Source organism: Nicotiana tomentosiformis, chromosome 5, assembly GCF_000390325.3.
Source record: "Nicotiana tomentosiformis chromosome 5, ASM39032v3, whole genome shotgun sequence".
Classification (NCBI taxonomy): domain Eukaryota; kingdom Viridiplantae; phylum Streptophyta; class Magnoliopsida; order Solanales; family Solanaceae; genus Nicotiana; species Nicotiana tomentosiformis.
In genome coordinates, this window is record NC_090816.1 from 136215103 (window position 1) to 136228132 (window position 13030).

Sequence of the window (13030 nt, forward strand, 5' to 3'; positions counted from 1 at the left end):
CAAAGGTGCTGTTGATTTTGGATGTTAAAAATCTTAGGAATCTTCTTATTTTGTAGATTAAGATACTATGTGATTAAAGAACAAATTCAAAGTTGTTTCTCAGGGACCAAAAGCTTAGGATTAAATATTAGTCGTGTTAACGACGAAAAGTGTCACTTTATAGAACGACCGATTTGATGTTGTCGCGTCGTTACCTCTTCTTTCCCCTCTCATCTTGCCCTTTTTTATTATTAAATAATTTTATTTTATCTTTTACCATACTTTTTTATATAATAATATTATCTCGTACCTTACTTTTCCTTATAACATTGCAAGTTTATTCTTCATATTGTGGGTGCATAACATCCTGAAACGACGACAAACAATAAAATATATCCAAACAATATATACATCAAAACAATATAATATAATACAATACATTATGAAATGATACATAACAACCATCCAAATAAGTTATAAGTCCTATATTTTCGATGAGTCTTTTAGTCATATCAATGATTTATATTCCAGTAGAAAATATAGAGAACTTAAGTGGAGCGGCATGATTAGTGATGATCCATACAGCCGACATCAACCTGCTTAATATTGAAGCGTCGTTGTATACTCGTTGCAGCAGGGATCACATGTTCCTAAGTTCGGAAACTGGGATGGTGACAATGTGCCATACACAACGTATTTTGAGAATGCGCGCAAAGGAAAAGGCGGTAAGATGATAAATCCAAATGATCCAGAGGAGAATCCAGAGGCTTTTGCATATAGAGGATATGAAGATGCTAGTATTAATGTTTCTCATGTGAATACTCCTTTAGTCGAAACGCCTCAGTACAATTATGGTCATCGCAGAAATCCTTCTGATGATCTTGTAAGTTCAGTTAACCAACCAACTGTCCATCGCAGAACATCTGATGCTAAGAAGAATAAGAATGATCGTGGCAATATATTCGTTCCACCTAGTCCAAATAGACTGAAAAATAGTAGAAATCCATCTGATGATCTTGTAAGTTCTTCTCTCTTTGATTGTCTAAATTTCAATTTATTGTCTCTTTAGAAAACACTGAATGATATACTCTGCTTTGAACGTGCAATAATTTTTATGTAGTGACAATAGTCTCTTTAAATGTTTGGTTAGAGCTTTAGAATCATCATTTTGGGGGTGAGGATCATACGATATCTTTGAATTAACACTTTGTCTAGTGTTATTATTAGTATAAAATGTAGTAACAACTTTGTAAGAACATGCAAGAATACTTAGCAAGTAAGTTGATGAAGTGATTAATATATCATAGTGATACGTATGAGATTGATGGTTAAAATGAGCAAAGCTTAGGGTGCACGCGTATTCACCCTGAAAAAAAGCAAGAGCTCGAGGCAGTGGAAAAGGAGAATCAACAAGATATGATGCTTTGAGAGCCCAAACTTGTTGTATTTCATGCTTTGCTGCCAAAATGAGCTGTTATTTTTAGGGTAAAAACTTACTCGCACTTAATGTTTACACCATGTCACTATTTAAAAGTGGAGGTAGTTCATGACTAAATCCTACTTCAATAAGAGGGGTTCTTCTCTTTTGAATTTAATCCTAGTTTTATCTCTTAGATTGTATTTAATCAAAATAAATGATGATGCAATAAACCTCTGCATCATTTTTGCTATTTTATAAGTGAATTCAGGCTTAAATTCCTAGTCGTATTGTGAATTAAATTATATGCTCTAATTGAACCACTTCCTCCATATGACAGTCTTATTATTCATCAGCATCAGTACCAAAATTTGGAGCATGGGATGAGAAAGATCCCAAATCTGGAGAAGGATTTACAGTAATTTTCAACAAAGTTAAAGAGGAAAAGCAAATAGCAGCTGCTAAGTTCCCTATTGTGCAGCCACAACCAAACATGCCTTCCTCACATAAAAGAAATGCTAAATCAAAGGTATGTCTCATTCTTGCAAATGTGAACACTAATATGCTTCGATCGAGATTTTAAAAAAAAGAGCAGATCTATTTGGAAAATAGACGATAATTGTCCTCAACTCTGAGCTATATATAGTAGTGGATGCAGTGGTACTCCACATCCGCTCGCTTAAATCAAGATCTTGTATGATATTTTTGGACTTGTACGCAAGTTTGTTTGGGGTCTGGGATGATGTGAGCGCATTTCGGCGCGTCATGTGAGAATTTGTGAAAATGAGTTTTAAAGTTGAAGTTTTTGAGTTTCGATGATCGATTCTTGTTATTTGATGTTATTTTGATGATTTGAGGTAGCGAGCAAGTTTGTAGGATGTTATTACACTCGTGTGCATGTTCGGTTTGGAACCCGAGGAGCTCGAGTGAGTTTTGAGTGTGTTACAGATGGGTTTGCAACTGCTGATGCCCAACAGCTGGTGTCCAGTTGCAGATCTCGCATTTGCGGTCACAGGACCGCATTTGCGATAAAGGGACTGGGCTTGGTGTCTTCGCAGTTGCGAAGGCAGGTTCTCTTTGTTGACTGTTTTATCGTCATTCAAAGTTTATTTATTAGCTTCCGCATGATGTATTATTATTTCAATTCCAATTGAATCATTAAGATGCATGTGTTCCATTGACAAAAGTGAAATAAGAAATTATATAAATTTAGTAACTTTACCTATTGTTAAAATGGCTTCACACTCATTCTTTAGGCATTCCTACATATTATTTGGTTGTCTGATTATCCTATTTTCTACTATTTTGCAGATGTTTTGCTGCCTCTTTTGAACATTCTCAAGTCTAGTGTTTATTTTGCTCCTATTCCTCACTCTATTGCGTAAGCGAAAGTTGAAGGATTTGTGTTAATGTTTCTTGTGAAAAAAATATTGTTTACATTTCACTCAAATTTTATTAATGCATGTTTGTTGATCAGAAGATGGTATATGCATATTATTTTCTACTGATAATTTGAGACATTAATATATTGAGTTATTGATGGATCATATAACTTAAACTCATTGCAGATAAACTATACAACCAAGTGTTATCGAATTGATGAAAGTCATATTGACTGAGTTTTTATATTTCACTATATAATTTATGAGTATTTGGTGGTAATTTTAAGGCCGTTTGACATATGTTTTTTTTCTATAAATGAAAAAATTTAAAACTAAAATCGTTAACTCACACAAACACAAAAGACATTTTCTCTTGAAAGGGAAAAAAAGGCCAAATCATAGAAATACTAAAAATAATAAAATGAAGGACATGTATTTATAACTACATGATACGAATGGATTTAATGGAAAACAATAAAATAAAGGCCATTATTTCGATCAATAAAGTTTCACGAGTTAATATGAAATTAAAAGAGAAACGAAAGTTCTAAATGATCTAGTCAATCATGTGGGAACCCCATATAATAGCCAAAAAAGAAATTAAAAGACTCATAGCTTATTTCAATTTATGTGGCTAAGCTCGAATTTCGAGAATTAAACTTTTAAATTTAATCGTGAATTAGGACATAAAATTTTTAAAATTTTTGAAATAAAATTTATATATTTGAAAATTATATAAGCAATACTACAATTTAAAAAATCTAAAAGGCATATGAAAAAATCGCACTAAAATAAAATCCGTTTCAATCTCGAAATTCGAATTCTGCCGCGTAAATTCGAACACTAGTGCCACGCTTTTGGATTTTGGCTGTCTCTTCATTCCGTTGTTGCAATTTGAATTTCAAAATTTGAGATTATGGGATAACTAAGACATTTTTTCAAAGATTCTTTTCGAGTCAATTCTTATCCTAAATTTTGAACACAACACCATCAATTATTAACCTAGATTTAAATATTTATACGGAGGGAATTTAAGGTAATTAGAAAATAACAATTGAAAATATAATGAAATTTACAAAAACTCTCTATCTTAACTAGTGCATACCTGTCTTCTTGTTTTATACCACTTACCTTCTTATATTATCCCACATAGAAGAGGATATATATCGATGCGACAAAAATATTATTACAGAAATATAAAAGAGATAAAGAAATATAATTTTTATTATTTATATTCTTAAAGATGATTTGACATCAATATGTTTGAAATTATTTTCATATTACTTCATCCATTTCAATTTATGTAACACTATTTCCTTATTAGTTATTCTAAAAAGAATGATATATTTAATGATAAGTTTTACGGTCACATAAATATTATGGCATATTTAAGACTACAAATTTCAAAAGTCTTATAGTTATAAAAATGTTATGATGAATATTAAAATTTATCAAAAGTTAATTATAGATACAGAAATGTCTTGATATGTTTAAGATTATAAATTTCAAAAATTTTATAATAATATAAATGTTATAACATATTTAAGACCAAAAACTTTTTTTTTTCTATGACGAATCAAAATAAATCATATAAAATAAAATAGAAGGAGTGTATAATATGAGTGAAGCGTATGAAATTTTCCGTTTGGACATAATTTTTTTTTAATTTTTTTCGATTTTTTTTTACTTTTTTCGAAATCAGTGTTTGACCATAAAATTTCAAATTTTCACTTGAAGATGAATTTTGGAATTTTTCAAAAATTTGAAAAACTCCAAAAAGTTATTTTTCAAAATTTTCACTCAAATCACTCACAAAACTTCAAAAATAACCCAAAATAATATTCATGTCCAAACACAACTCTAATTTTCAAATACCATTTTCACTTAGAATTTGTTTTTCACTTTTTTTGGGAATTTTACAATTGTTATGTCCAAACGCCCACTTAGTCTATCATATAAATGGGAAAAAAGCACTCTGTTCCCACCTGCTAAACGACATCGTAAGATATATAGCGCCCGCATCTGTGTTAAAAAAAATGCCGTAATAAATTCCCTCTTTCAGGGTTTTCAAATTTCAGATTACTGAAACTACATTCTTCTCTTCATCATTCATCTCCGTACACAAAAATGGAGATTGTATCAAGTTCTATTTCTTCGTGCTCTAAAGATGATCAGAAGATCTATCAAAACTGGTTCAACTTCGTCGATTCAGGTAAAGTTTCATTGGTTCATTTACAAGCATTCTTCGGTTTACATTTTCAGTGAAATCTCATCGGTTTATTGCTATGTTTTGGTCTTTCTATACGCAGATGGCGATGGCCGTATTACAGGAAATGATGCTACTAAGTTGTTTTCGTTGTCGAATCTATCTAGGCCTGAACTCAAGCAGGTAGTGTTCTGATGTGCAGTTGTCCTGATTTTGTGCATTTTTTTGGTTTTATTTTTGGTAAAAATGTAATTTATGATTGTTTATTTTGAACACACGGTTTCTTTACCTTCCAAGCCTTACTGTTTTAGTATATCTGAATTACCTATATACACACGTGAGCGCGCACACAAACATAGAGAGACATATGTATATATGTTGATTTTTGAACTTACAGCATTGTGTTTCATTCATAATTTTGTTATTTGTTTTTCGTTAGTAATTTGTTTGTCATGTGTGATTAATAGGGTTTATACCGTGTTTGGTTGAATATTTTGTAGCTTTTGGTGGTACGTCTTTTGGAGTGATTTCTTATGTTAGAACTAGTCTTCTATTTGATTGTTTATCGAGATGCAATCCGTTTCCATTAACTATCACTGTTAGATCTTATAGTCTTTGCATCTGTTATTGGAGTTTAAATGTAGAGAGTAGTGATTGATTACTTCAAATATTATGTAAGAGTCATCTATTGTGCCATCTTTTGCTTTAAAATGTTTACTAGCTTTATCTTCTGAGATATGCCAAATGTGCCAACCAATGAAAATGGAATGCACATTGTTATTTTCCAGCATAAATTTCCTTCAGTATGCAATGAGTTTAAGGGAATATTAAGGTTCTTTATTGTTTTAAAGCAATATTTTGACTGCATAAGTGGTGTTGTTGCTTGTTTGTGACTTCCTAGATATTTGCCTTATGTGATAGCATTAAATGACTAATCTGCAACTTTGTTGTGCTGTATCTATGAAGGTTTGGGCAATTGCAGATACTAAACGACAAGGTTTTTTGGGTTTCAATGAGTTTGTCACTGCAATGCAGGTCATTTTTGACACTAACCTTTTTTATTTATATAAATACTGTATAGATCGATCAGGTAGAACCTAAGTGCCTTTTTTCTTCTACTGTAGTTGATCTCCTTGGCACAAGAAGGACGTGAGCTCAGCTCTGATCTCCTTAGGAGCAAAGGTAATGCTTCTTGATCGGTTTTTATAATCCATATAGAAGCATTTAGGTTCACAGAGCCACAAGGTTATATAAGCTCAAGAATTTGAGCTCTATTTTTTCTATCATTGTTTTAAGCGAGGATAAGTATGATCCAGATATTTCTTAAATCATTATCTTATTATTTTCTGGGCATTATAGCTGAAAGATATTTCAGAAACTTCAGGAGTTGAATTTTGACATTCATTATATACACTTGGAAAGGATTTATTGCCAATCTGCTTATTGGGCTACTCAATTTCAAAAACTGAAATTTATAGTCAACGTACTTACTATTGCTACCAATTCATGCGACAAAGATTACGCAAATCTCAAGTCATTACTCATTAGTGTGGAAGTGGCAAGAATAATGCATAGCAATTGTTTTTGCAAGTTTTAGATCTATTCTTTTCAACACAGTAGTCAATTATCTGTCACGGTGATGAGAACATGTGAGTTTGTCGTGATTGGCTCAGTTCTTGTTTCCTTTTCTCTTATTTATTTTTGTAGCTAATATGGAGTTTTTGAGTCCTCCATCTATGGAAGGTTTGGATGCTTTATTATCCGTAAGTGCTTCTACAGTTCCATCTTGTTTTCTTATTGTGAATTATAAGCCTGGTAATGTATGGTTTACTTTTTGCCTCCAAGTCGCAGAAGACCAATGGTTCGTCGATGAAAAAGATTGAAACAAATGGTCAGTATAAAATATCATTTCACACCAATGATGCTTTTACTCAAACAAGAAGAAATATGAAGCCGTCTTGGCTAAATTGCCCAACTTGAAAATGTATACAGGAACTATACAACTGCAGCCACCGCCACCAATCAACTTGTTTTCCAGAAAATCTAGAAAGAAGGTGAGTTTTTTGATTTCTTTGGGATGTTGATGTGAAATCTATCTTGTGTGTATATGCTCCAATCTTTTCCACTCTCTGCCGAGGTAGCCTTGGCCTATGTTTTGTGCAGTTAATAGTCTTCTTCCTATAATTATGTCTATGCATGGTAAGCTGATTGACCAGGAAAACTGATATCTGCAGTTCTTTGCCTGTAGTTTACAACATGCATAGTTGAATAAATATGATGATTTCTCATTCTCATGAGAGCTAGTTGTTTTTATTTGACTTTAGATTGAGCTTTGTGTTATTTTTTCAAATTTATCTTATAATTTATCTCTGTTCTTTGTAACTTGGCTAACTCGGAAAATCAAAAGTTTACCAAAGCCTTGTCCCTTAATATAGTAATAGTGTCTTTACTACAAATTGGCTATTTGGTTATTTTTCATGTTGACTTAGCTAGTTTCTTTTCGTATTTGCTTCAGATCCAGCCTTCTCTTACCGCTGTTACATCAGTAACTGATGGTTTGAAGAGACTATACAATGAAAAGTTGAAGCCACTGGAACTTACTTACCGCTTTAATGATTTTGCATCTCCTGCTCTGGTGAGTAGATGAAGAAGCTTATAGTAGTACTTTTCAACAACCTTATAGATGTCAAACTTGTCATTTGTTTGTGCTTATTTTTATCTGTTGTCATAGACGGAGAGTGATTTTGATGCCAAGCCTATGGTCATGCTTTTGGGACAATACTCGACAGGAAAAACCACATTTATCAAACACTTGCTAAAGAGCAATTATCCAGGTTAGTAATAACATGTCCAATTTCGCTACTCATATTTTAATACCTGCCAATTCTTTTACCTAATGTCTATCCTTCTATTCGTCCTTTTCTTTTCACTCTTTTGACTGAAATAGGTGCACACATCGGACCAGAGCCAACAACCGACAGATTTATTGTGGTTACGGTAAATAGGGAATTATAATTGTTCCATATGTTTTATGCCCTTATTTAAAGATATATAGGTCCATAATAATAAATGTAGTAGTAATAGAAGTATAGTAACAGCAAGAGTCCCTTACAATTTGTTCTCTCCAATAAGGTTTCATGGCAGTATGTCTGTGGCAATTTGATTGTTTTGTACTTTTCATTATAGTGTCTTACAGTGATTTTTTGCTCAGTCTGGTCCAGATGAAAGGAGCATTCCTGGCAACACCATTGCTGTTCACAACGACTTGCCATTCACTGATTTGACGAAGTTTGGTGGAGCATTTTTGTCAAAATTTGAGTGCTCCCAAATGCCACATTCTGTGAGTCAATATCTAGCAATTTCTTTTACTTCTATACTATTAAGAAGCATAATTATTAATTAGTCTAATTTTTTTCCTTCATAGCTCCTTGACCATATTTCATTCGTGGATACTCCTGGAGTTTTATCGGGAGAGAAGCAAAGGACACAGAGAAGTTATGATTTTACTGGTGTCATCTCATGGTTTGCTGCAAAATGTGACATGATACTCCTCTTGTTTGACCCACATAAACTTGATATTAGTGATGAATTCAAACGAGTAATATCATCTTTGAAAGGTCATGAGGACAAAATCCGTGTAGTATTAAACAAGGCAGATCAAGTAGATACGCAACAAGTAAGATATGATGATGATCAATACATAATTATCTTCTTGTTTGCTTTTTTTACGTCACAAGATGATTTTGCGTAATGCTAAAAGTTTCTTTGCCTTTTGTTTTTATGGCAGCTGATGAGAGTTTATGGTGCATTGATGTGGTCTCTTGGAAAGGTTCTGAACACACCTGAAGTTGTGCGAGTCTATATAGGGTAAGAGAAAGGTCTTTTTTAGTTCTCTAAAGTTGCTACATTATATGCTTAGAAATGATCATTGGATAGCATGTCGACTGTAAAAGAAATGAAGAAAAGTTTATAGCTAACACCTTTTGTGCATGACTAAACATTTGTCAACATTTTCAATCATAGTCATTCTTCACATGGTGTAAGTTCTCACAACTGTTGGTTTTGCAGCTCTTTCAACGACAAACCAGTTAATGAAGAAGCTGTTGGTCCTACTGGAAAAGATCTTTTTGAAAAAGAGCAAGATGACCTTCTTGATGACTTGATAGATATTCCAAAGAAGGCTTGTGATCGTCGAGTAAGAACACCTCCCTTTCTTAAGATCACCTCTTCTTGTCCATTGGGTAGTGTATACGCAAACCTTACCCCTACCTGGGCTAGAGAGGCTGTTTCCGATAGACCCTAGGCTCCATCCCTCCAAGAACTCCCCACCTTGCTCTTGGGGTGACTCGAACTCACAACCTCTTGGTTGGAAGTGGAGGGTGCTTACCACTAGAGCAACCTCTTCTTGTCCATTGGCATTTCAATTTGCTTAACATTGTGTACCCAGATGGTTTTGGATTCTCATATAAGTTTTGTGCTATTTCAGATCAATGAATTTGTTAAACGTGCCAGAGCCGCTAAGATCCATTCCTACATTATTAGCCATCTTAAGAAGGAGATGCCTGCATTGATGGGCAAGTCCAAAACCCAACAAAAGCTCATTCAGAATCTTGATAACGTGTTCGAAAAGGTCTCTTTCTGAACACACTTGTGCTAAATGGATCTCTTTATATTTCAGATATGTGCTTATATTGAATTTACAATTATGACACAGGTCCAGAAAGAGTTTCGTTTACCACCTGGTGATTTTCCAAGTGTCGATCATTTTAGGGAAGTTTTGAGTCATTACAGCATCAACGATTTTGAAAAATTGAAGCCTAAAATGATTCAAGCTGTGGATGACATGCTCGGTCATGACATCCCAGAGCTTCTGAAGAACTTCAGAAATCCTTATGAGTAAAGCTCCTTAATGTTTGCATCACTTCAAGAAGTTTTGAGGTTGAAAGTTTTGCATGAATGATGATTCAGAATGCTACTTTTATCTTGATGTAAATTTACTGCAATTTCGTGCATTCTTTGCACTGCGAATTCGAACCTCATTCAGTTCTTTATGATAAATAGATAGTTACATTCAGTGCATAAATTTGCTGTGTCACATCCATTCTTTATTTATTTTTTTATTTTTTCTTTGAAGCAAATTTGCTTCAAAGAGCCCGAGGGTCTTCCAGAAATAATTTCTCTATTTCTTACGAGCCGAAGTTTGCATATATACTACCCTCCCCAGACCCCACTCGTGAAAATACATTGGGTATGTTGTTCTTTGAGGCAAATTGTATCAAGTCAGCAGAATCAAGTTACATATTAGTTTGCAAAATCAAGTACGGGAATCACAAAGTTTACTTCATAAGAAAATTACTACAACGTATCATCAAGATAAAAGAATGGAAAGGTAAATTTGGAAATGAAGGGCTTGATTCTCTCTTCCTTCTTCTCCTCCTCTTGGTGAACTTTCTCAAGAATTTACCTTAAGAGTAGTATGTCCAGAAAGGGCCTCCCATATCTCAACAAACACAACATCATCATCATTCTTTCCTCTAGCAACATGATTATTCAGATTCCTCCCAGCTCAGGACAAGTAAACATGGGCGAAAACGGAGACCAGCTCGAAGCATTATCTCCACCTTTCTTAAAATTCTCCAGGGAAAATCCTAAAGGCATAAATCCCCAACTACAGAAATAAGCTTCTTTTCCATCAATAATTGGTGGAGGGGACGCAATTCTCACAGCTTGAAAAGCCCTCTTACAATTTCGACACGAAAATGTACAATCAACATAATCCAAAGGGTACTCATACATAACGTAACAATAAGGGCATGCAGTCCAGAAGCTAGGTATCTTATTTGATGCATTATCTGATGCATTCCCTTCTTTCTCCTTCACATTACTCACATTATCACTAATATTAGCAGACCTGTTTTCATTGTTCCCCACCACATTCTCATTTCTATCGGAGTGCTGTTGATTACCATCCTGCTCTACAGAAACCAACGCCTCTCGGCCTCGGGTCGAGCTCAACTCGTTGCCAAATGGTGTGTTTTCTCTATTTAAGCTTCTCTCGGAAGTTACCACATTCTCATTTCTATCAGGGGGCTGTTGATTACCATGCTGCTCAACAGAAACCACCGGCTCTCGCCCTCGGGTCGAGCTCAACCCATTGCCAAATGGTGTGTTTTCTCTATTTAAGCTTCTCTCGGAAGTTACCGGCTGAGGTTGGTTTAAATTGAAGAATGTCACAGGCTGTTCATCTGTGTTTGAAAACGAAACAGAGCTCACTGGTTGTGTCTGTTGTCTCAGAAATGTTCCAGGTTGTTGCAGCTGATGTTGTTGCTCTGTACCCGAGCTTGCCATAGAGGTCACAGATTCTTGTTCACGATTCAGAAATGTGACAGGCATAGAAAATCCAGCTTGTGGGTCTCTTCCTTGATCTTGACTAGGCAAATTCACAAACACTTGGTCTGCAGTCGAACCAGGTATGTCAGAATACCCACCATGATGCACAAAACTCACAGGGGTAGGTGTAGAAGCAACTGGGTAAAGATTAACGAAGAAACCCAGCTCTTTATCATACATACTTTTCCTCAGGGGATTAGAAAGAACTGAAAATGCATCAACAACAAGGCGAAAAGCCTGATCTGAAAACGGAAAATTGTTGTTCTGAGGGTTCAGAAGAAGAGCAGATCGGCGATACTGATCGGCGATGAATTCGAAATCTTGGGTTTGATTAGGAGGGATTTGGAGGATAGAGTAATAATCAAAGTAGTGATTGTTAATCCGTTTGTCGCCGGCGATTAAGGTGTCAATGATGCCGAGTATTTGGTCGGTAGCGTGTGCTAATGTCGGGTCGGATTCACGGGCACGGGTCGCAAATGATTTGCTGCCGACTAGGTCACGGTTAGTGAGGAGTTTTTCGGCGATTGATAGCCACCTTAATGCTTCAGATGGGTTTGTGGGGGGCGGGCTATTGATGAAGAAGGGATGTTCCATTTTTAGGGTTTTCGGAAGCAATAATGGAGGAAGAAGGAAATAAGGAAAGAGAGAGTGCCTACTTAGATTGGACGACAAAGGACTGTGTGTGTGTGTGTGTAAAATGACATACAAGTCACATGCTGTTAGCATATAAACGCACCATAATCTCTAATCTTACTCTCATAGTAGATAATTAGTTTCTGATATACTCCCGGCTCAAGAAAAAAAAAAATCAGTAACAACAACAAGATAATAAGAAAATATATAGCAATAGAGAGTATTAGAATACAAGACTAACTACTAATATGTTGTTAGCATAATATTTAAACTAATAACCAAAAAATATATAATATATGTATAATTTATATATAATATATTCCCTCCATTTCAGAAAGATTGACATTATTTTCTAAGTAGTCTCTTTGGAAAAGATTTACATATATCAATATTTTCGTAATAAGAAGTATTTATAGTCACACAAATGACATGGTAGGTTTCATGCCATAAGTTTCAAAAGTTTTATAGAGATATAAATATTATGACTTATTTAAGACCACACATTTCATAGAAAAAAAATATTAAATTTTATATCAAATCAAACTAAGAAAATGTGTATATACATACAGGCTTAAAAAATTTAGCATTTGATGGAGTGACCCACACCATCATAATTTCTTTGAAAACTCTTATAGTGTTGAGAGATAAGTGTATTCTTTAATATGCAGGTAGAACCCCTTCCATTTCTACGAGATGTCTTAATTATTATTTAAATAAAAATTCATCTAACGCGAATCCAAAATAGTTAGATTATGCTAGCAAATTATCATTTGCGAGGGCTTAGACAACATTGATCCAAACTAGACTCCTTTACTTATTTTTTCTTCTCTGTTTTTTCGTTTGGAAAAATCTTCCAAATTATATGTGAGACCTAAAAAAATTAGAATTCCAAGACAAGAAGCAAAGTAGGCAAGAAATTTGAGGACTTAAATAAATTTTGCTTACACACGTGCCACTTCTCTTTTTTATTATTTAGCTATACTTTTGTTGCACATACACATTGATGGTAGCAAATAATGAAAA

The 13030-nt window shown here is 34.2% G+C and overlaps 3 protein-coding genes across 3 annotated transcripts; 2 read left to right on the forward strand and 1 right to left on the reverse strand.

Annotated features, from left to right (window-relative positions):
- The first annotated feature begins 491 nt into the window (after positions 1-491).
- LOC104117587 (RPM1-interacting protein 4-like) lies at positions 492-2919 on the forward strand. The gene is made up of 3 exons (XM_018778065.3): positions 492-997; positions 1737-1925; positions 2708-2919. The coding sequence occupies exons 1-3, from the start codon at positions 710-712 to the stop codon at positions 2726-2728; spliced, it is 498 nt and encodes a 165-aa protein (XP_018633581.3). The 5' UTR covers positions 492-709; the 3' UTR covers positions 2729-2919.
- A 1903-nt stretch (positions 2920-4822) lies between these two features.
- On the forward strand, positions 4823-10067 carry LOC104117577 (EH domain-containing protein 1-like). Its single transcript, XM_009628644.4, has 16 exons — positions 4823-4990; positions 5088-5167; positions 5951-6019; positions 6109-6166; positions 6692-6747; positions 6830-6875; positions 6977-7038; positions 7500-7619; positions 7716-7818; positions 7932-7981; positions 8196-8324; positions 8409-8660; positions 8772-8851; positions 9053-9179; positions 9471-9614; positions 9699-10067. Exons 1-16 carry the CDS (start codon positions 4906-4908, stop codon positions 9882-9884), a joined length of 1647 nt encoding a protein of 548 aa, XP_009626939.1. The 5' UTR covers positions 4823-4905; the 3' UTR covers positions 9885-10067.
- Positions 10068-10303: 236 nt separating this feature from the next.
- Positions 10304-11968, reverse strand: LOC104117576 (uncharacterized). The gene has a single exon (XM_009628643.4). It carries the CDS (start codon positions 11966-11968, stop codon positions 10535-10537), a length of 1434 nt encoding a protein of 477 aa, XP_009626938.1. The 3' UTR covers positions 10304-10534.
- Between the last annotated feature and the right edge of the window lie 1062 nt (positions 11969-13030).